The 24211-nt window shown below is 48.7% G+C and overlaps 1 protein-coding gene across 1 annotated transcript; it reads right to left on the minus strand.

Annotated features, from left to right (window-relative positions):
* Window positions 1-24042, minus strand: FBP1 (fructose-bisphosphatase 1). Its single transcript, XM_079108896.1, has 7 exons — window positions 23764-24042; window positions 13069-13231; window positions 11208-11300; window positions 6825-6965; window positions 3093-3230; window positions 1796-1915; window positions 1-239 (listed from the first exon to the last, which is right to left on the minus strand). The coding sequence occupies exons 1-7, from the start codon at window positions 23931-23933 to the stop codon at window positions 48-50; spliced, it is 1017 nt and encodes a 338-aa protein (XP_078965022.1). The 5' UTR covers window positions 23934-24042; the 3' UTR covers window positions 1-47.
* Window positions 24043-24211: the final 169 nt, after the last annotated feature.

The raw sequence follows: 24211 nt of genomic DNA on the forward strand, positions 1-24211 counted from the left end.
GTGCGTGAGGTGAGAGGCGATTCCTTGCGGTGAGGCCAGGCGACTCCTCACTTGGCAGAGTGCTTCTTATATATCTCCAGGAACTCGGCCACGTCGTCGGGGGACCCCAAGATGACTGGCGCCCTCTGGTGGATGTCGGTGGGAACGATGTCTAACACCGCTTCCTTCCCGGTAGTGGCCAGTCCCCCTGCCTTCTCCACGACAAAAGCCATCGGGTTGCATTCATAGAGCAGTCTCAGCTGGAAAACAAGACCAGAAACCGGTGTCCTCACACCATAAGGTATTGAAAATTGAGGGGATTTGTTCCATAGCCCAGCAGGGCAGAGTTGGTCGGAGTTCCCAAGGTAACCCATGTTCCCAAGGTAACCCATCTCTTTTCTTCCAGGTTGCAAAAGTTCCCTCCCCACCCCAGGCTGCATTTGGGACAAAATGGTTACCCGTTTGGTTAAATAGAGCCATTCACCCAGCCAGCAAGAGAGGCCCTGATGCCAACGTGAGGCCGACCACCTGGATTTAGGACAAAATGACATTTTGGCACCACTGGTGGCCCCTCCTCTTTACAGCACAGAAACTGGACTTAACAACGGATTCTGTGCGTGTTTTGGATGGAGCTGTGCCGATTCTAAAAGCATTTCTAAAAATCCACAGTAGTGTCTGGCTGCAGACATCTGGAGAACAGACGGGCGCCTCCAAACAGTGTGACATTGTTCGAGATTCTGTGCTTCTTTTACAACTCTCCTATGGCTCCAGGGCTGGGGTTTAGTGTGTTACACATCTTGGCATTTACTTTTAAATATAAACTTTTTTCTCACATGCATTTTCTTGCAGTCTGCCTCCTGAGCAGACAGCTCTGTGCAGATGTTTCCTGACTTCATTCCTACATAGGTGTCAGCTCCAAGCTTGGAAAATGGAAAAAGGGGAGGAGCTTCTATATTTGTGTTAAGGAGCAATTTTTTAGGCATTAGACAAAGTGTTAGAAAGCAGGCTAATCATACCGGCTGGAGTATACCTGTGGCAGTGAAACCTGGGGTTTTAGGTAAAGAAGGCCTTTGTGTCACTGGCCACCATGTGCCACAGACAGGGATGCAGACATATCAATTGCTCACTGTCCCAAGGAGATTATTGTTGCTATTCATTCTTGCATATTCAAAAAAAAAAGGAATGTGTCCACTGGAGAAATAAAGAGGACATAATACTGGGGAAGGAAACCCATTGTCACTTTGTGTAGAGAACGGGGTGGTCCTCAGTCAGCATAAGAAGGCCTGGCCCACCCCATGTCTCGATAGCACCATGCAGGCCTGGGAAAAGCTCCAGGTTCTCCAGAGTCAATCCTTCTTTAAAAGGTATCCTTTTTAAGGCAGCAAATGTCAGGCTCACTGGTTATTTCTACTTTATGCCTTGAAAATGATCAAAGACCTCTACTTGTGACATATATTTGATTTGCTGCCTTGGTAATGAGACTGGACCATTTCGCTTCACTTTATGAATGAAACTCATTTTGTCGGAGCCAAACCACGCACCCCCTGGAAGCTCCAAGCCCTTCTAGTCCCCTCCTGACTGAAATGCCATCAATCCTCTTTGCTGTAGCACTGGCAGGGCTCTCAAGAGAAGGTTTTTATGTGTAGTTGATGTCGTCTGGCTTTACCTTGAATCTAGTAAAGAACATGCCACGAATGTCTTCAGCAGCAACCAGAGAACATAAATCTGTCTTAATCTTTCTTTCACGTGAAGTCGAATCCCCCAGCTAAAAATGAAATCCACTGCTTCTTGGTCACTGTTCAGGGAATTTTCTCACCTTTCCATTGGGGCTTTTCTTGTTGGCAGGGTACAGAAAGATCCCTCCGTAGACCAGCGTGCGGTGAACATCAGCCACCATGGAGCCCACGTAGCGGGCACCATAGGGTGCTGAGTTGTCCTACAAAGAGAAGAAGAGCAGTAAGCAGGAGTGCAGGGATAAAGGCGGCACACTTGATCCCAGTCGTTCATGGAGCAGCCGCAGAGCTGCGCTAAGAAACGCGATGAAAGCCCGAGTCCAAGGAGCAGAAAATGGAATCATGGAAGCGGCCTCCCACCCATCTCCCAATAGGGCAAATTACAGGAAGAAGCCCACCACCCCAAGTGAGTGTGGTTGCTTCTGACCAAGGGAATGAAGCAGGCGTCTCTAAAACTGGGCCATTTGGCAGCCCCGTGAAAGTCGGGGGGATTTGGGCAGCCTACGGAGCCGGGCAGAGCGGCACCGTAGGTTTTATGGCAGAAGAATCTGCACGGCTCTCGACAAAAATTGTCCACACAGGGCCTGCCCGGTGGGGTGTGCGAGCAGGCTGGGCACCAGAGGGGATGGAGTGACAGAGTGAAAGGGGAGAGAGCCTGGGGCTGCTCTAGAGACCCTGGGTGTCAGCGTATTACACATCTTGGCATCTGCGACATTTGGGCCTCATCCTGAGAAAATGGCCATCACCAGTGACTTCCAAGCAAGGGTACCACAAGATGAGCCGTGCCCACATACAGCCCGCAGCATGACCAGCCCCGCTTTTCTTCCTCGTCACCAACTGTTAGCTCTTTAGAGAGATGCCAGGAAGCACACGCTCTGTCTTGGGACAACAGGTAGAGACCCACCTCAGACGTGGGCTGCAGGGACCCACCACCTGACAGGTGTCTGTGTGCGAGTAGCACATTCTGTACCCTTGGGACCGTGGACCCCGAGACAGGAGTGCTTGTGTCCTGAACTCGTTCATCTGATTGACATCGTCATTCCCCTGATCTTCTTCAAAGAGCAAGTGACAAAGGCTGGAATAACTCTCCAATCTTGACATCTCGGGGCAAGAACCACTGTTCCCAGCACCCAGGTGAAAGCCGAATCCCAGCTCGGCCCAGACTGAAATCCAGCTCACTCCGTCCCTGCCTCCTTTTGCAGAAAGGAGGCTAAATCATGAATCAGTAGCTTTCCACATGACTCAAGGCTCCCAATGAGGTCCAGGGCCCTTCTCAATCCTAGAGGCCCTTTCCCTCTCAGGGGACAACCCTCCCCCGAGAGCTGCCCCTGGTGCCAAAGGCCCCAGCCCCGTGCCAGTCCCACCCTGCCCCTCACTTACAGGCGGGAACTTTTTCCTCTGGACATACTCAGTGACGGCAGGGTCGAAGTCCTTGGCGTAGCCTTCATTGAGGCTGTAGATGTTACCTTTCTTTTTGATCTTCACATTCCTGTCCACCAAAATGAACTCTCCAATGGCCTTTGAAACAAGAAAGGAAAGACAGAGGCTTCGATCAGCCTCCCCCGGCAGGTCAAGGTGTGCAATGGCCAGCAGGGGCTGCACGGGGAGGCCCATGGCCTATGGTCATACCTCACCCCGGGGCACCAGTGATTCCTGCCAAATGCCCCAAGAACCGTGGGCAGGTGAGATAAGAGAGAGCAGTGAGAATGAGTGGGAAGGAGACGCAGTCCCAGCAACAGGGGAGGCTGAGGCAGGAAGGTTGCAAGCTCAAGGCCAGCCTGGGCAAAGGAACCAGACCCTGTCTCGAAATTAAAGGTAAAATTAAAAGGGCTAAGGATATACTTCATCAGTAGAGCACTGTGGATTCAGTCCCCAGTACTGCAAAAAATAAAATAAAAAGCCACATGCGGTGGCGGACACTTGTAATCCCAGCGCTTAGGAGGCTGAGGCAGGAGGAACTTGAGTTCAAAGCCAGTCTTTGCAACTTAGTGAGGCCCTAAGCAACTAAGCGAGACTGTCTTGCAAGACTGTCTCAAAATAAAATATAAAAAGGGCTGGGGATGTGGCTCAATGGTTAAGTGTCCCCGTGTTCAATTCCCGGTACCAAAAAATAAACTAAAATAAAATGAGAGAGAGAGAGGGCAAGAGGTTACTGCAAAAGTCAACAGGGTGATAAAGGGACTTCTGATTCTTTGCAAATGATTTCAGTAAATGAAGAAGCCATACAGATAAAGAGCAAGCGGAAATGTACAAAACAGCAGCAGGCTTCAGAGAGAGTAAGAATTGTGTGTCCAGAGCAATTCTCTTGTGTGGCTGTCCACACACTGGTGTTGTGTCAGAGGTCACAGGCGTTGCAAGGAAGACACGCAACTGCAGAACCACAGTCTCCGAGCTGCGTTTCATTCTATCTTGGCCCATTTGTGTGTTTCCGTAGAACAAAGTGGAGCCCCAAGTTTGGAGTCCCTGTGTACGTCACTTCAGGCACCTTTGCTCGCTGATGTGCAAACTCGATTACAGACACCTCCTCCCACACAGCCCAGTGCTGAGCAGAGGCCTCTGGGGCTTTGGTCCTTCGAAGGAGACTTGAACTGGGAGGGACAGTGCCCATAACTCCTGCTGCTCTTTTGTTATGGATGCCTGTGTGGCAGAAGATGACTGGGCTCTGGGGCTCTACTGAGGTGACCATTAAGAAGACAAAGATCGTTCCTGAAGGTGAGGCGGGTGTTCAAGCCAGAAGGCAGGTAGGGGGAACGATCCTGCGGTCACTGAAAGTATCCCTGCAAAGGATTCTTCCTTTTTACTTTTTTGCTTTTTTATTTTTCTACTTCCAAAATTTTTGACCATAAATATATAAGAACATTCTTTTATAATCAATAAGACAAAATAAGTAAATAAATATTTTTTTAAAAAATCATCTGGAAAAGGAAACATGAAGGCAATAGGTACCAGTCCCCAGTCCCCTGTCCTGGACCAGGGCTGAGGAACAGGGTGCTAGGAGGGGAGATTCCCAGGTAGGGAGGCCAGAGACATAAAAGCTCCTCAAAAGTCAAAGCCTGCTAGGAATGCTGGGATAGCCACGGCAGTGGTTTTAGCAGACACCGTCTGCCCATCCCGGCAGCGTGTCTACACCAAGAGGAGGAAGCCCTCAGCATCTCCCTGCTGGGAGGCTTGCCCCGCACAGATGGTCAGGAAGCAGTGGGGCAGCCAGCAGTGCGCAACCCTAGCAACCGCCTTGTTCTGGCAAACCTTTAGGCCTGAGGCAGGAAAAGACCATCAAATACACAGACACCTGCTCCTGGAGACCCAGTCTCCACACTGGAGACAAGAAGAGGTTTGATCTCCCTCCATGTCCACGACCCACAGGTAACAGGGAGAGCACCAGAAGGTCACGTGGGGAAGCGGTGCCTGCCAGGCCAGGCATGAGCACACCTCACTGACGCCAGAAGCGGGGTCCCGGCTCAGACTGAACTCTGCTCTGGTTCCCCCACAGTTTCCACCAGGTCGCCTCATTTGTTAACTGGGGCTGTTACCCTGCCCTTGTTGACTTATTAAGTTCCGTGCTTCTGAGGAGGTGAAAGTCCAGCTCTGTTGGGAGTGCGTGGGTCAAAGGTGGCCCTGCTCTGGTTAACACACCTGCCCCCACACACCACCCCGCGGCCCGTCAGCAACCTGCCCTTTACGGGGGATTCCAGTGTGCAGCCCATACCTTGAGAGCATGTCCTTAATGTCATGTGAAGACACTTCTAAAATTAAAAGGAATTTAAAAATCCAGTTATGTCCCCCGGTGCCCTGGACCAAGCGCATCATGACTGTGTCAAGGCATTGGCGAGTAGTCTTTTGAGTCGTTTCAAAGGTGGGCTTAGTTACACCAAGTACTTAAAGAGATTTCTTTCTCTAATTTTACCAGTTCTGTTAGAAGTGTCATCTACTTGAATAAATAAAAAATGGGCAAGTTCATGGACATGTAGAAGAAACTATCCATAAATTAAAACCATTAATGACGGGCCGAGGCTGTGGCTCCGTGGTAGCGCGCTCACCTAGCATGTGTAAGGCCCTGGGTTCGATCCTCAGCACCACATATAAATAAAAGTATTGTGTCCACCTACAACTAAAACAAAATATTTTTTTAAGAAACTGTTAGTGAACATTTTTCAGAGAGGCAGCCTGGTTCTCCCTGCAATGTGACTTTTCTCTATATGGTACGCTAAGGAATAATCTTCATTCTCTTTATTTTCATTTCCTTTGAGTTCATCAAAGTCTTATCAAAACTGTAAGGGCGAACTGAGACTTTGTGCACCTCCATATAAAACCAACTTAATTTGGGAGCTGCTTATTGTTTTCTTTTTACAGGACGGGGGATCAAACCCAAAGCCTCACACCTGCTAGGCAAACACTCTACCACTGAGCTACACGACACCCACAGCCATTTTTGCTTTTTATTTTGAGACAGGGTCTCACTAAATTGCCCAGGCCGGCCCTGAACTTGTGATCCTTCCCGACAGCTATTTTGAAGAAGAGGTACCCCCCTGTTTCCTCTGGGCTCCCCTCATGAATTCCCGTCTTGGTGAATAAGGTGGAAACGCTATCAATGGACATGGTGGGCGGCCAGCAGACCCTCTCAGGCCCCATCTGTCCCCACAGTGTTTGAGTTGGCTGTTGGAGTGTTTACACGTCTAGAAACATTACAATTTTTTTAATCCAATGTTTCTTGAAACTTTGGATCCAATTTTTTTAATCCAATGTTTCTTGAAATTTGGCAAGACAGGGGCCTCTATTCCCAAGGAGTAACGACTGCTGGACCTCACCATTCACCCCAGTCCCTACCAGTGCCCCTGGCCCGCCCTCCCCAGCACACTTCACTGATTCATCTGACCTGCCTGGGCACTGTGGACATTTGGGTCATCGGAGTAATAGCCGTTTGAAAGAATGCACCCTGGAGCAAAGACCCCTCTTGTGCTCTGGACAGACATGGTCTCTCACCTCCCCGACCCTCTGTGTCCATCTCCCTCCCCTTCCCACCCACCCCCACCCCTCGTGGCCCACCTCTGTGTACGCACGGCAGACACTGACTCACAGCCTCTGCCCAGCACCCAGCCTCTCACGCGATCTCACCGGGTCCAGCATGAAGCAGTTGACCCCGCTCTCGGTGGCCAGGACCAACATGGTGGCACTGCCGTAGAGGGCGTAGCCAGCCGCCACCAGGTTCCGGCCTGGCTGCAGAGCGTCCTTCTCCGAAGGCTCGCCAGTGGATTGCTAGAGCAAGAAAGAAAACAAACCATGTGTTTGTTTTGTTTTGTGCTTCTTTCCTCCGTGTCAACCATTAGCAGGATGCATTGTCCAGGTGTTCTCCTAACAAAGCAGGCATCTTCCCCAGGGGATTTTCCTCCACATCAGTCACATCCTTATTACATTACCACGGCAGCCTTCCCACCAGACCCTGAATTTCCTGCATCTGGATGCTTTTTTCCAATCAGGGTCCTCCTCCCACTCTCCTAATTTGATAATCCTTCATCTTTCCATTATCACTTCCCAAAAAACAGCATGCTTCTTGCCAGCTCCCTCTAATTTAATCTGATTATGGGCATCAATGTCTTTTACCTGCCTACTTTATCTTTATTTAAACAAATTAACACCAGGCTGCAGGGCAGAGAGTCTGGGGAGGAAATCAATTTCACAAGCTCTTGCCAATCACAGCACATGTTCAGTGGGGTCACATTGTCTCCTGTCCAAGAAATGCCCAGAATTTGCAGTATCTCCCCAGAGTCACTGCAGGGAAGGGCAGGTGCTCTCCAGCTTTTGACCATGACCCACAGTAAGAAACACATTTTAAAGTCAATCTCATAGAGGTTGAGAGTACATGGTGGTTAGCAGAGGCTGGCAAGGATGGTCAAGGAGGGCCAGGCAGGTTAGGCAGTGACACTGTCCATTTAGGCAGGAGAGGCAAGCTCCTGTGTTCTCCCAAATGGTAGGGTGACTACCGATCATGATAATGGACCGTGTATTCCAGAAAAGCCAGAAGAAAAGATTGTGAATGTTCTCACCCAAAGAAATGAGAAATGAGGAAAAAGATAGGCTTGCCCCAATTTGAACATCACACCATGTGTGCATGGAGCAAGCATCACGTGGGACCCCATAAGTAATCGTGGTCAGTTTAAGAGAAAAGAAACACATCAGGAACCAGTGCAACCCACATGCTTATGTACACACACACACACACACACACACACACACACACACACACAAATTCAACCAACAATACCTATACTTAGAATGTGACGTACACTATATTTTTTTCAAAACATAGCCCACTGAGTCATGTGACCCAGTTTGTCTAATAAAAAGGAGGGAAATAGCTTAAAAAGTGGCTCCTAATCAGTGATTTCCTATTGATAATTATGTTCTTTATTAACACTTGCTTGGCTTCTTCAGCTCTCAAACCCCAAAGTTTGATGCTCTCTGCCTGAATTTAAACAGAAATTTAAAATGGCCAATTTCTTCCAATCTCCTTTACTTCCTCAGCAACCAGAGATTTCAGAAGCTGAGAGTGTCTCTGACAAGGAGCTGAACGGCAAGCTTCCCAGCAGAAACAATCCACGTCATTTCTTCCTAGAGCTTTTTAAAATGTGGCCCATAGACCATTTGGATCAGAATCACCTGAGATACTTATGAAAAACGAGTACTCTGTGGCTCTAGCCCAGACTCACCCACCTGTCCAGGATGGTCTGGAATCCGCATTTCATCAGGTGCCACACGTGACTTTGTACCAACTAATTCATATACAAGGAAAAATGAAAGCCATCCTCTCCGCTCCGCCCGCCATCTCTCCTCCTTGTGGTTTTCGCCTGGGTGGCTGGTTGGTTAAGTGGTCCAGTCATTTGATTTAGTTTGGTTTGTATTCACCAGATAGTATAGTATGGACTCAACCAGGATCAAAAATTTGAGTTGTTTTCCCTAAATGGCAAATGTTGCCAATGTACCCCCTTGAAAAGGGGAAATTAATGGTTTGGTCAATATGGACCACCTGTCAGAGGTCATGTTGACAATTAGCTGCTTCCCTTGAATCCGGGACACAGTGGGAAGACCTGGGCCTCTAGCCATCCTCCCCTTCTACTCAGGATTCCAGTCCTCCAGAGTCACCTGGCCCAGAACCATCCATGCCTGCCTGTAGCAAAGATGCTAATGTAAACCACCACTCCCTGAAACACTCTCTCCCACTGGAGGAAGACACCCCTCCTCTATGACACCACATTCTCAAAAGAGGGAAAAGAAACACATGGAATCAGAGATTGGGAGGAGTTCTTTTCCAGCCCACCACCATTCCAGTGCATGAATTTCCTCCTCCAAACCCCAAGCAACGCATGTCTTTCTTCCCAGGTTGTCTAATCCATCCTTTTGCAGATGCCTGGGAAGGCGAGTAATGGGCATAAAGCACTTGGCAAAATTAGAAAGTTTCTACCCGAGGTTACCATGTGCTGTAGGTATTGGCTTCTGTTTTATTCCATATCACCCATGAAGAGTACAGGGGAATCCCAGCAGCTCGGGAGGCTGAGGCAGGAGGATCTTCAGTTCAAAACCAGCCTCAGCAATTTAGCAAGGCCCAAAGCAAGTCAGCAAGACTCTGTCTCTAATTAAAACACAAAAAAGGACTGGGGGTGTGGCTCAGTGATTAAGCACCTTAGGGTTCAATCCCTGGTACCAAAAGTAAATAAAAAACAGTACAGGGGATGGGGCCATGAAGTCTGAAGCTTGGGGTGGCGAAGGAGAGGGCAGAAAGGGGAGGAAGAGGACTATCATGTCTCCAAAGGACTTTCCTCATAGAGGCCACTAACCCTCCTTTGGAATCTCTGCTTTTAGTTGTGGGGACTGAATAATTTCAAAGTATGTTGCCAATTTGTGTGTCCAGGAGAGGGTGCAGGCTACAGGGAGGCCAAAAATCATCTCAGATGGAAAGATGAGAGGTATTTAACTCAAAGAAGAAAAAAAGGGGGGTAGGGAATCTGTTCCCAAACACATAAAAGAATCTTGTAGGATGCTCTGAAAAGCCAAAGGAGCAGAACAAGACAGCTGTCGACTCAGCATTTGGACATTCTAGCCATGGTGTGGCCCAGCGCCTCGAGGAAATCTGCCCTGTGCGTTTGTCTCCAGCCAGAAGTAGGGTGAGCTGTGGCAAGAACAGCTGGAACCCTGGGCCACACACCCATCCAGGTCCCTTTTGAGCCTATTTCCCGGCATCAGGTGGACAAGGTCTGATCCCAGCTCTCCACTGACCATGCTCACCAAGGAGCTGAGTCCCAGCAATAGCGGTAGACAGGAAGTCACTTTTAGAAGCAGAGGGGACTCTGGGTCTCACAACTAAGCTCCAGCCTTTATCACCAGGATATGGCTCAGTGGGATGAGCCACTTCCTCCATGAAGATGAAGGGACAAGATGGGGCCGCTGTCACCTGTGAGCGGTTATTTCTAAGTAGGTAAGGCTGGGTTGGGGGCTCAGCTCCACGTGGAGCAATGGCCTAGCGTGCAGTGACCCTGAGTCCTGTCCCAGGGCTGCAGAATCGTGAAACAAAATAAAGGAGAGCCAAAGCCAAGAGCACGCTGCAGATGGCACATCTTAGGATGGCAGTAGGGACAGTCGTTCTCCTTTGCACTTTTCTCTGTATTTGAACACCCCCCTCCCCCCACACACACACACACTCTTAAAGACAATGAAGGAAAGAGGCTCTTGGGGATGGAGTGACTGACCAAGTCACGAAATTCCAGGCCTCAGCAGAGGGACCTGCCCTGTCCTGCACCAGTGTGCTTCCTAGGACCAACGGTGGGATCTACAGACAGACAGACAGACAGAGTAAACGTCTCAGGCTCTGTAGGCTGTCAAACCCCCGACAGTGTGGCCAAAAATCAGCCAAAGGCGATGTGTGCATAAACATGCGTGATCCTACGTCAGCAAGACTTCACGAGCACTAAAGAGTATCACGTGAATTTCAGGGACCAGTGAAAGATATTCTTTGGATTTTCCGTCAACCATGTAAAAATGTAAAATGGTTATTCTTTGCTCATAGGCCACCCAGTTTCAGCAGCAGACTGGATTTGGCCTGCATGAGAGGGTCCTAGTTTGAAGACCCCTGATTTATAGGATTTAAAGGACAATGTTTATATAAATAACCTCAGTTACTTCTTACTCTCTCAATTCCGTAGTATCATCACTAAACTTTTTTTAAAAATCTAATTTTCCAACATAAAAGAAAGTAAGATAGAGCTAAAAGAGTGAACTATCTTTCTGTTTCCCCTCACATTTTACTACTATATTTTCTCCTAACAGCTTCATGGATTTTATTCAGCAATTAATGTTGAAAAGTCAGAAGGTGACATGCAAATGAATTCAGGCCTCAGAGTTTCGTCCTGCACATTTTAGATGCTTCCCCTGGTGAAACAGGATGGGATTCTCCACCTTAACTTTTCTTTTGATCCAAAACCAGGTACTTGATAGATCACATTTTACCTTTCTGTAGATGCCAAAAATGGTTCCAATGGACACAAGGCAGTCAATATTGGAAGAGCCATCCAGGGGATCAAAACAGACCACGTATTTACCCTGAGCAAAGAAAAAAGAAGCACAATTTTAAAATAATATTAATAATACAAAGAAATACAATTTTTAAACATGGTAACAAGACAGGGAGTTTACACCAAGTGGTCAAAATGGGACTCTAGAGCACAGCTTAAGAAATGTGAGTCATTCATTTACACTGTGAGGGAAGATACGAGAGACAGAAAGAGATTGCAAAAGATGATTAATCAGAGAAAATGCCATTTAGAATAGGAAGTACACATGGAGGCGGTAGAACACAGATAAAAAAGTCATAATGTCCTACACCATTGGTAGAATTTAATTACAATTTTGGTTTTTGAGAGTCCAGGCAGCCACAAAAAAAGAGAAGCGAGATGAGTAATTACTTCTCCTCATTTGTAAGGGAAGAAACAAGTTCTCAGGTGAAATGAAGACTTTCCTAGCATTCAAACCTATAAGAAACGTTCCATGCAGGTCTCAAGATGCAACAGGAGGTTGCCAGTTCTCAACAATACCCCTACTGTAACTCCCAGAGGAGCCGACCCTCTGCTGTAGTGGGGCCACCAAAGATCCATTCCTAGAATGGAATTTTCCGTGGTATGCTGAGGCTGGCTGATATGGGCTCTCAAGAGTCAATGGTGCCCACCTGATTCTGCTTTCAAAGACGTCATGATGTAGCTTAAAGTCAGTCTATGGTTAGTGTATTTACACCATTGACTTTGGTAAATACTACAAATCAGAGTTTGTTTTTGTTTTTTGTTTGTTTGTTTGTTTGTTTTTTGAGAGCCAGCTTACCAGCACATCACTGGGAATTTGCCTTCTTCAAATTACCCTCCTTTTAAATGTTCTGCACTCGATTAAGATCATTTTCTGGCCTGTTGCTCTTAACAAATCACCCTGTGCTAGCAGGAGAAACTGGAAAATGGAAATGGTCTACCATGACAGTCAGAATAGCTTGGTCTGGTAGAGAATGTTCAAAAATGAATTCAACCCATGTGTCCCCAAACTGCCAAAGGCCATGAAAGTCCAGCGGAGAAAACCATGAACTGTGAATCGGACATGCCGTGCTGTTCTAGGAAAGATGTAAAGCCAGTTAATATGCTGTGTCCTCTACCCTCATTAGGAGGACAGCAGCCTCTTTATCTTCTGATTTCCTTTTCTAATCCTTCTCCATGTCCCCAGTCATGGTGACCAGGACAAGGTAACGAGCCCATGCAACCGCACTGGGGGTCTCAGCAGTCTTCATCAGAATCACTGTTGTTTGGTAAGAGCTGGTTTACTCTTTCACTCCACAGTCTTCTCTGACAGGCACCTGGTGCGGACCCCCTACCGTGTGGCGGGCATCGTGGTAGACGCTGGGATACAGAGAAGATGATTTGTCCCCTGTCCTAGGGGAGCCGTCCTGCCACTGGGCACCCCATGGATTCCAGTGCACAGATCAGTGACAGAATTCAGAGCAGGTGGCATTGGCAGCAAGGTCAGCAGAGAAGGCTGGGAATTTGGGATGGAGATTCAGTGGAAGAGGCAGTGAACAGAAGCCAGATTTGGAGAGCATGAATGTGCCCTCGAGCAGCGAGGAGCAAGGACGAGTCCGTGGGAGAGGTGGACACAGCGGGACCCCCGGCCAGGGTGGCCGTGGGGGAGAGAGGGCAGACTCCAGAGACGCCAGTAGGTGGAACTGGTGGGAAGATGACAGAAAGGAGACCAGTCTGAATAAACAAGTGAAGTCATTTATGCAGCTAAAAAGAAAAGGGGCTCCATTCAAACCCTGGGCAGGGGCTTCCAGACCCACCCTTTTCTCCTGTTCTACTATTATGGCGTGTTTGTCTTCTTCGGACACGAGAACACAGGTGGAAAAGGAAGACTTTAGCATGTTCATAACCAGGTCATTGGAGAGGACATCCAGCTTTTTAACTTGGTCGCCTGTCACGTTGGTAGAGCCAGCAATGCCGTAGCTAGAGGAAAGAAAACCACGAAAAATAAACCACAGCCACCAGAATCCACAGATGTATCCACAGACGTGCTGAAAGTGAGCGTTTAGTAGGATTTTGAAGAAAGGAAAGACACGTGGTGCAGAAGAACCAAACCAGCCAGGTGGGTGCCCCAGATGGACTCTTGGGGGTAAAGGACCTTCACTCTCTCAAAGCCAGCTCCCCATCACCCACCCCACACACCTTGTGGTCTGTCGCTGGCTCTTTGCAGTTCCCAAATCCGTGGATATTTGTCACTGCCTGCAGCAACAACTTGCACGGGTCTTATGGGTGGTGGAGTGGAAACTGAGGCACTTCTATCTTTCTCTTTAGTGCACTGCTTTCTTGCTTGTTTATAGAGGATAGAGGAAATGAGGTTTACTTGCTTTAAGAGGAGAGAGAGAGAGACTTTGCTTATCAGAGAAAGAGACTTTGCTTAAGAGAGATTTTGAAAGAAGGACAGGCTTTGCTTAGAGGAAGAGAGACTTGCTACGCCTGCTACCTGCCGCCGTTTTTCCCTCTAGCTGCTGCTGCGGGTGTTTCTTCTTCTACTAGCTTTTCTGCTAATGGCTGCTGTCTTTCTGTCTCGCTCCGCCTACGCTTATATCACCTCCAGGAGGCGGAGAGCAGGGCCACGCCTCTTACGCAAAGATTAGGCGAGAGGCTCGAGCAGGCAATTAGTGCTCAAGAACACATGTGCATACATTGTGTGCGTGGACGAGAAAATCACCTGAGTGTGCTTATGTCAATTAACCTCCTCGCTGCCGATGTGATCAGGCGCCATCCTGGCGCCACCAACATGGCACAGCCCCCAACAGCGGTCAGATCTACATTTCTCAATCTTCTCTTTTTTTCTCATCATGTTGCCCATAAGGAGCTTTTTAAAACATTTTTTCCTGACCGTACTCCCCATTAAATGCTAATTTTAATAATACAGAGTGTATATCCATTTATTACTCTGTGTATTCTAATAGCGAAAGCTGGAGATTTTTATATTTTTGTTTTGTCCAAGATCCAATCTTTATCCCCACATGTACAGGTTAAATGAATCAGTGGAGAGACGGAGCAAGCAGGAAGTCTGACTTGGAGTGACCTGAGATGTCAGCTAACTGACCTGAAATGTCAGTTCCTTGGTGTCACAACAAAAAGATCCTTGAAGAAAATGGACATCGATTGATTTCACCACCTCATTTCATACAGCACCAAACAGACTCTGAGGCAGATGAGGGTCCCTCCAGACCACACAGGCAGAGGGGAGCGGGGTCCCTCCCTCTGGCTTCCAGCCTGGGTGCCCTTGGTGGCCCTGTGGCCTGAGAGGGAGTACTAGGCATGAGGGAGCCCACCCTAAAAACCATCCAAACCCAAACCCAAATGCCCAGCCCAGACTGACTGTCTCCGGGGGTCTCTTCGAGCCCCATTGTCAGTCTCCACCACTTTCAGCATCCTTTTCCTTCCAGCTGGAAGCAGCGTCCCATGGGGTACCAGCGTACCCCTGGGTACCCCCTCCTGGCCTCCTCTCTTCACCTGTCACTCATGTCAGGAACAATAGGCCAAGTGATCCATCTGACTCGCTGCTGTGCCTGTCTCTGGACTTTGTTCTTCTTTCCATTATTTCTTTCTGAACGTAATTGTGAAGCCAACGATGGTGGGGGAGGGCAGCCCAAGTCTGGGTTGACCAGAGGGGTAGGCAGGTGCCACCAACCCAAATACGTCTCTCTCGCTGCCCCACCACTGACAACTCCCACTCCCGCCCAGCCAGGATTTCCACCATAAAGTCACCACTGGTTCAGAAGGGCAAACGGCACTGAGGGACAAGAACGTGGGTTTGAAGGCGGAGAGCTGGTCCAGCCCTGAGCTCTGCAGGCTCCTCGCCCTCTCTGAGCCTCCCTCTGTTTCCACATGTGCCCAAAGAGGGGAGCGATATCTGCCCGAGGGGCTGTCAGAGGATCACATGAGATAATGTAACGAAGGGCTTAATGGATGGAGGAAGGGACAGCTCCAGGGGGCCAGGCCAGAGGGGCTGGAGCCTCAGGCAGATGTCCTTGGCACTCAAGACAGGTCTGTTCTGCATTACTGTACTGAACTACACTAAGCTCAGGAATTTATAAAGAAGTTTGTCTAGATCACAGCCAGGAGGCTGGAAGTCTCAAGAGCATAGCTCTAGATTCGGGGAAGGCTCCCCTTGGCTGCTCCCTGACACAGAGAAAGGGAGGAGGAGAGCACAGGTGAGATGGGAAGCCAGGGTGAGGGGAGGTGCTGGCTTGCCTCTTGTCCCTAGGCCCCGCCTCTTAGAGGTCCCAACCCCTCTCAACAGCACCACCCTGGACCAGCCCCCCAGCACATGAACCCCTGGGGGACGCACTCACCACATCCCACCTCCAGCACGTGGGAAGGAAAGGCCTATTTCACACTCTGCCCTAGGTTCTACCTGCTCCGATCCCGTAATCCCTCTCCTCAGAAGTTTCCTAGAGGCCTGACGGAGGGTGTGAGCTTCTCTTCCTTGGACCTCAAAGCAGAAATGTCAGCACTTGAGGGACAGAAGGAGGAAAAAGACTTGTGGCTTCCCCCAAGATGTAGTGAGAAGAAAGCAAGAGAATGGGGTAGCAGCCAAGGCCTGAGGGCCACTGGCCACTAATGCAGGCAACGGAATTAAATGTCCTACACACCACAACACAAAGAACCAGGCTGCCTGCCAGCTGGGAAGCCAGGGCCCTGAATCAGGGCACAAATCAGGCAAAGTTCAGTTGTTCAGGCACATGTGTCTCAGAGCTGGCTTTCAAAAACTTGAAGCATCTGGGGCAGGCATTTAAACCGTATCTTCCAGAAGTCCCAGGATACTTGCTTTCCAAGTATCCTAGTCAGTTAGTGGAGAAGAGAGGAATGGACAACATTGATCATGTAGTGATTGATATATTTTGAAAACTATGTCAGATTTTGATTGAAGTTTATAAAATGAATATATAGTTACACACGATCTTTTGGGTAATTTTACTTAAAGGGTTTTTGAAAATAGAAAAAGAGCTGATTAACGAGGGACCTATTCTTGCTCCTGATGTGCATGTGGTAAGTTAATGGGTGCAACCGTTGGATTGGGGAAACTTCTGGAAGCAGCAGGGAGGGAGTAACCCACCTCTCAGGTCTTGGCCTTGAAAAGGGAAACCTGTGCCTGTATGTGGGTGGTCACCAGAGAGGTGAGGATGGACAACAACCTGAGAATCCCAGACCAATACCGGGACACCCAGCTCAGGAGCATCTCCCGATGCCGGGAGCCTGGTGACATTCCCAGGAATGGGACACCAGCATCAGCGCGAGCACATGACCCCCAAGCATGTTGGGGGAGAGGGCCTCTCCTCCCGCCCCAGTCAGAGAGGACCAAGCGAGGCCACAGCAGGAAGGCACGTCCACCACGGTGCACGGTTCTCATGGCCTGGGGAGGACCCCCTCTCTATGGGCGCCCCGGGAGCAAGGGCACAAGTGGCTGCCCATCCTGGAAGTGCCCTCCAAACGTGATGGCAGAGGATGCGGCCAACCTGCAACAGGCAAGAATGCCAAGAGGAAAAGGCCACTGGGCCAGTCCGCGGACGACTCTCCCCTCAGGGCCCTCTGCTGGGGACGTGCAGTGCAGACCTCCGGCAGCCTGGGATTACTTCTGTCACTTGCTTGGTTTGTTTTCTGGTGAGACCTAAAGCTGAAGCCCAGGGCACGAGGCAAATGCCGAGGGTGATCTCTGGGAGGACTGAAACTCCCCCACATGAACGGCACGTTCGAAGGGACCTCCGGGAGAAGAAAGGCCTTCCAGTTCTTGAGCCTGGAGAAGAGACTGTTTTGCTCACTGTGCGTCCTTAGAACCTGGAACGATGCCCACATGTGTTAAGTGCTCGATAAACACTTTTGGAATTAATGAAAGTAATTTAGAGAATAATATAGGATCCAAGGACTTCTAAGGCTATAAATTTCACTCAACACAATGGCATCGTAAAAACCTCCCTTCACAACCTACCATCCAAGACCCCGTCCCCGACAAACCACTGCAGATGAACACACCTCCTGATAGAAGTGTGCTTGCCAAGCATCGAGACAATTGAAGAGGCCTTTCCCTCCAGTCAGTGCACCAGGAGGCTGCAGGGCATGGTAGTCAAGGCCCCATACAGGCTGGGACTCTAGACGGTGGGGGTTCAAATCACTTTGCACCTCTGACCTTTGGTGCTTCACCTGTAACATGGGAATATAGTGCATCTGCTTCATGCTTTTTAGAGAGGAGGAGTCAAAGTTTAGGCAAGTGTGAAAGAAATACTACTGTTCCACTGCCACGCCCAATTCCCTCAGCATCAACACATCCACACTGAGGAGCAAGGTGGGATCCTGGCAAGATTGTGGCACTCAAAAGACCTGTGTTCGGATTCTGCCTTTCCCTTTTCCTGATTATGGGATCTCCACCAAGTTGTCTAAACTACCCGACTGACAGCTTCTAGCCAGGTCTGTAAACATGAGGGATAATGCCTGGGATGCACCTGGTGCAGAGAAGTGCCCATCTCTAAAGTGGGTCTTTTTTTTTTTTTTTTTTTTCTAAAGTGGGTCTTTAGAGACCCTCCCAGGCCTCTGCTGAGGAAGTGTTAGGTAATGGGAGTGAAAGGGAACACCCCTGAACCAGTTTCCAGGCAACTTCTGAGACGACAGTCAGCGCAGAGCTGTTGTCACAGGTAATTGATTAAAAAAAAAAAAACAAGTGCACACAGTTTATATTTGACAAGCTTTCACTGGAGATATTATTTCATTTGAGATGTTTGTGACACTTCCATTTTATTCAAATTAGTTGGCACTGCAGCCCAACTAGTTAAGGGGGGAAGTCCCCTGTCAGAAGTCAGACTTCCGTGCCATGACCTTTCTCTTTCAAACTCTTAGAGACACACACACAAAAATCTCTTCCTGGAATTTGGGAAGCAAATTGAGAAGTAGTCCTTAATATCTCATCTACTTTTTCTGTAAACCTCACCAAAGAAACTTGAAAAAAAAACCACTATAAATCACTAAAATTCATAGAATAGGGAATTCCTTGAAGCATAGACTAATTTGCCCAGTATTTTGAAATCTTTGGACTTTTGGATTAAATATTAGCATTGATTGTCGCCTATGGTTTCTACAACAGAATGAGCTGTTTCTTGGCCATGAAATCTGTGATACTTCACATGTTGGTTTCTGATAACCAAGGAAAGCTGCCTTTCATGGCATCCCTGAAGATAGTACTAAATGTGTGAACTGGAGCCAGGGCCTGCCTCACCGGGGACAAGCTCTCCAGGACTTCCTTGATTGACACACTGACTCAGGACATTTTCTTCCTGATGTCAACAGGACAAGCATAAGCAGCAGCAGTTTAGACAATGAGCAAAAGAACCAAGCTCATCTTCAGCTCATTCAGGAAAAGGGGAGGCAGATTATTATTTAATCCTTATCACTAAAGTCCAATGTAACACTGGCTTATTATTGATTGCTTCCTTGGTAAATGACCAACCACTCACCCAGCTGGGAACATCCAAGGGTTAGTTCAGAAATACATTAAAGAGGTGCCAACAAAGCAGCTTTCAAGGTCATCAAAACAACCTCCGCTTGTGTTCACGCAGGCTGAAAATGGACAAATAGGACGACACAGGGCTGACTATACTTTCATAAAAAGGAAGTCTTAGTTCACTGTCTGGTCATACAGAGAAGATCAGTCAAGAAGTAGAAAATAAATCTGATAACATCTCCACTAGTTTAATGTCATAAACTCTGCAAATTTGAAGATAAGGTTAAACATGTATAAGCTGACCTGTAATTCCAAAATTAAAATGGGATTTCTTTAGCAATTTCTTCTATCAACTCCAGAAGACCCCATATGCATGTGTAACTTTTGTGGACCCAACAAAAACATGACAGGAGAAGGTTTCCTATTGCCAATTTGTTTTACCATGTGATGTTCTAGCCCGTATCCCTGCTGATATGCATGGGGCCACTGCTAAGAAATGAAAAGCAAAATATAGAGACAGTTTACCCCCAAAAAATAATAGTCTCAGGAAAGCAGTTATGACTTTGGTATCTGATTATAAGATCAGTTCATGCTCACACAGCCCCCTGAGTTGGAAAACACAACTGTCCGTGGAGAAACCAAGGCTCAGGGATGCTACACCCATGCCTGTATTCTCAGAGAAATCAAGCAGCAGACCAGGAATTTGAAAAATGTGCCCTTAAGCCATGTTCCTATTGTGCTAACTCTAGTCCTGGTTTCTTTCTCTTCTCTGTCTCAGAGCAATGGTGCCAAAATCCAGTGGCCAAATCTTTAGTGGGCATTTCTTGCCAGATTGGCATGTCTGGCTATGGGCTGGACATCTCCAATGGTATAGCTCTCCAGTACCTCAAGTTCGACATTTCCAAATATCAAAACTATCTTTTCACCTTTCCCCAGCCTCTAAAGCCAGCTCCTCCTTGGAGGAGCTTCTGTTTTTATATAGTTGGGTCTTGTTGTCTGTATTGCTGTTTTTTGATGCTGGGACTCTGCTCTCAATGCCCAGGACCAGCTCCTTGAGACCCCCTCACTGCCCTTCTCATCTAATCCATGCTCAGACCTCACCTTCTTCCAGGTTCTCCCCTCCTGCTCCAATGCTATTTATTATTTAATCCTTATCACTGAAGTCCAATGTCACACTGGCTTATTATTGATTGCTTCCTTGGTAAATGACCAAAGCTTCCCTCCAGACTCCAGTGCAGTCTGGTGGCCTCTTGCGTTAACTCCCTCTACCATGGGTTTTCCAAACGTCTCACCTTCCAGCTCCACCCTTACCCTATCCTCCCCAGATTAATCTCTAATAATGCCACTACCCAACTTAAAAACCTCTACCCTCTGCCTTTCCATAATCACCCAAACATGTAAAGAGGTCACCTTTGCCATTGGATGCTCCTCCACTGAGCCCCTAATTTCACACCACAAATGCCCCAGCAGGTGTACGCCAGGCCTTGCTCAAACTGAATGAGCAACTTTTCCAGAAACACTTCCCTACTCTGGACTGTTCCTCACCTGACCGCCCATCGGAACTGCTCCACAGCCATTAGGCCTGTGGCTGCCCTTACCGCCCCTCACAGACGCCCACCTTAATGCTCCCCGGTCCCTGCTGCCTGAATCCTGATCCTGGCCCCTCTGTGACGGCATCTCTCAGAAGTCTTCTTGCGTTCTACAACAAATTCTTGGCTTGGCTTGCTCTCCTAAGGGTAGGCTCTGTGTTGTTCCATCTCTCAGTCTCTTCTAGAGCTTTGTCCATTAGCAGCTTACTAAATGGAATGGAACCCATGAGTTCCTCAGATGGTGATTGGGAAATGTGTTCAAAGGGAAACCAACAACATCATGTCACCAAGTCATAAAACTTCAGGCAGTGGAGGACCACCTTCCCCCAGGGAGTGAAAACAAGGAAGTGGGGCAACAGTGACTTTGTCACTTGAGCCATGAATTCACCAGCTCTTCTTACGGGCTTCTCGTGAAGAACAGAAGGCTGGCCACCTCTTACTGAGATCTGCATGCCCTCTCTTCTGAGAGTGGATGGAGAGGAACCCAAGTGTTTAGATAGGGCTCCAAGGGCACGCTTGCCAAAGGACAGTGGCTCCTTGGGATGTCATTCTTAATTCACATCAAAAGTGGGATTCCTGAGTAAGATTTAGAATTGGGTGAGCTTTAACTTTTTAACTTTTCTTCTGCCTTTTATTTGGTGGTGCTGGGGATTGTGCATGCTAGGCAAGGGCTCCAGCTCTGAGCTATACCCCAGTCAATCTTTAATGGTTTCCTAAAATAAATAAATAAATAAAGGAAGGAAGAGATGTGTGGTATGAGAAACTGGGGTTCTGAGGCCCCAGGCCACAAGCCAAGCCAACTCATCTCCCTGGCCTTGGGGTTCTCATCTGTACCAAAGGGAACTGGACCAGGTGGCTTCTGAGTCTCCTTCAGTTCAAAACTAGGAACAATGAAAGTGACTTCATTGGCAAACTTAGGTTGACGCAGAGGAAGAGCCTGTGACCATCGGGCTCCAGGCTTACACTCCTGATGGTTCCCTGATGGGTTATCCGGAGAGAGTCCACGAACTGTCCCGGTGCGTGCATCCCCCCCGCTCTGGCACATGACCTTCTAGGGCAACTCTTCAGCACTAATAAGCTCTTCAAGGGCATGCTGGCCTTCCACCCAACATGTCAAAGCCTCTAATGAATGTAATTTGGAGGCCTGGCTGGAGATCTGATCTTATAGCTACCGGTCCGACGACATGTCATCCTGAGCACTGTCAAACTCTTATTTTCCCACAAATGTCATTAAATGTCCAGCTTCCAGTCCTTCCCATCAACTACCCACACAAACACCTGTGCTGACACTATGAGAGTGAAGGGTAGTGAAAACCTAAGTGCCCCAGATGGGGACAGTTCCATAGCTCCTGATACAGCCGTGCAGTGGATCACCACGCAACAGGTTAAAAGAAGGTAGATCCGTGTACCCTAACAATGAAGGACATTCACTGTATGGTGTCGAATGTTAAAGCACACTGGACAGGTATGTTGATGTGATCCTGTATTGTGTGCTATTTGCATATAGAATTATGTAAATACAAGCTCATGCATAAATTTATGTGAGCATAAAGAAGTACCTGGGAAATGGTAGGGAAAGCATCAATAGTAGATACCCCAGGAAGTGGATATGGGGTGGGTTTCACTTTTTCCGATGTGTTCTTTTAAATGGTTTGATTTTTTTTACATAAATTAGTGCAACTTACTAAGTAGTTTATAACAACAGCAATGATTTTTAAAAACTGGTGTTCACAACTACCTAGTCTGAAAATAAACATCTTATGTAGCCATAATTAGCGCCCCTTTTCCCAGGTCCTGCTATCCAAGATTGCTTAAAAGGTGGGACACCTCAAAGCAAGCTGATCTTGTGCTCCTGAGTCTCTCTAGAGTTGTAAGGGGTACTGACAAGTTTTTAAAAGAAGATAAAGAAATGGCACTGGGGAGATAGCTCAGTTGGTAGAGTGCTTGCTGGGTTCAATCCCCAGCACCACAAAAAAAAAAAGAAAAGAAAAGAAAAAGAAATAGCAACTGCTGTTTCTTACAAAGCTCCCTGGTCCTCAAAGAAAATTAAAGCCAGGAGGACACCTATACTGCCGGTAAATTAAGTCTGAAGTAAGATGTTACCTGAGTGTGTTTGCTAAAGCAAAGAATCCTTAGAGACATATTATTAAGAGGAACTAAGAGTAAAATAATAAGAGTCATATCACCTTCCTTAACATACCTGTCCCTGTTTCTCTCCTGCTTGACATCTGAAAATAAATGTGACCATATGCTTCTTTCTTAAAGAGTCAGCTCAACCAATCCATTCTGTGGGGCCAGAGCTTTCCAGGAAAAGGAAGCCAGGTTACTCTGCTGGGGGAGCTTTAACAGATCTAGGAATTCAATTCAAAGTAACAGGATCAGCTACAAGCATCGAGTTGAGCATCAGGTGTCATTTTGGAGGTTCAGAGGTGAGGGAAATGTTACGAAAGCATATGGACAATCTGAAAATCCAGGTATCCTTCAGGTGAAGTGAGAATAAATTAGATTTCAAGTGCTGCGCACGCCAGAACAAATCAAAGACAGTTGCGTGGCATACAAAAGCAGTTGCAATAAGGCACCCCTTGAGTCCCCACGTCCCCTGACTCCTCACTACTCGGGATGTGATCAGCACCCTTCACCACAGGAGGACTGCTTGGAAGTGCAGAATCCCAGGCCCCACCCCAGACCTACTAAAGGAGGGGCCACCTCTTAACAAGATCCCCAATGACTCCACGCAAGCTGAACCCTGAAAGGTACTTCCTAACACATTCAAAATGGTTCCACTTGCACACGTTTTAAAACTATTCACTAACCCAGAAAGGGCCTTACACATCATTATTACAAATGGGTGGAGATTTTGAAGCTCACGGGGTGAATTTTCTCTGTTTATCGGACAGGGTGGCAATTCCTTAGGCAGGGGTCGGCCGGTGGAGCACGGTGCACTCAGACACTGCTGCTCTTAGGACCTGGGCAGACAGCCTCCTCCCAGCCTGCCTGGGGGTGCTCTTGCTCCTGCCAGGACTTGTTTGGGTCTAGGTGATACTGGACTGGAACCCCAATTCCAAAGGAGCGAAGGAGCGCAGGAAGAGAAGGGAAGGAAGGCCTGAGCTAGTGCTCTCCTGAGTCCCTCCAGTTTCGCAGGGAGGTCGAGAGGAGCCCTGAGGCAGGCTGCAACCGCCAGAGGAGGAGATGCAGGATGCAGCCAGGTGTGCACCTGGGAAAGAAGCCCCAGGTGGGCACCTCGAAGGTCAACAGAAACGGGAGGGCTGTGTGCAGCTGGGCAAGCTTCTGGAGAGCGAGAGAGATGCTCGGGTGTCAGGCTGGCGGAACAGCAGAAGGGCCAGACAGCCAAACGCCGATGGCCAGGCAGATCCCCAGGCGGACAGACAGACAGGACGTGGCCACAGGCCTGAAGCCCAACTCACAGCTGCGCGATGCCCGCCTTGCGCACCGCGGAGGAGATGGCTTTGACGGCGGTGCAGAGCGAGTTGAGCAGCTGGGTCAGCTCGCCCGTGCCGCGAGCCTTCCTGCCCTCCTCCATGACGAAGCGGGTCAGGGTGCTGATGTCCGTGTCGAAGGGCGCCCGGTCGGCCATGCTTGCTTCTCGCTGGGCGGCAGGTGCAGGTGACAGGTGCGCGCCTGGCAGTGAGGGCGGTGGCACGCAGCGGGAGGACGCAGCGATGCACAGAAGCGTCCGCAGAGCTGGCGGCGTTAGCAGCCCAGACAGGGTCCGCCCGCAGGTCCCCGGGGAGCCTATCGGCGCCCGCCCCGCCCCGCCCCGCCCCGGGAACACCTCCGCGCGCGCCTCCGCCCGCGGGATCGTCGCCGAAGTCCCGCACCTCGGTACAGTCTCCCGGCCTACCCCGCTCGCCA

Source organism: Sciurus vulgaris (genome assembly GCF_902686455.1).
Source record: "Sciurus vulgaris genome assembly, chromosome: 13".
Lineage (NCBI taxonomy): Eukaryota > Metazoa > Chordata > Mammalia > Rodentia > Sciuridae > Sciurus > Sciurus vulgaris.

What these genes read in the sequence shown, in the direction of transcription:
- FBP1 (XM_079108896.1), bottom strand. Translation starts at nt 23,933, where the DNA reads ATGGCCGACCGGGCGCCCTTCGACACGGACATCAGCACCCTGACCCGC. An exon ending in AAGGCGGGCATCGCGCAGCT is followed by an intron (nt 13,232 to 23,763) that starts GTGAGTTGGGCT and finishes TCTTTCCTCTAG; the next exon opens with CTACGGCATTGCTGGCTCTA. An exon ending in TTTTTGGCATCTACAGAAAG is followed by an intron (nt 6,966 to 11,207) that starts GTAAAATGTGAT and finishes TTCTTGCTCTAG; the next exon opens with CAATCCACTGGCGAGCCTTC.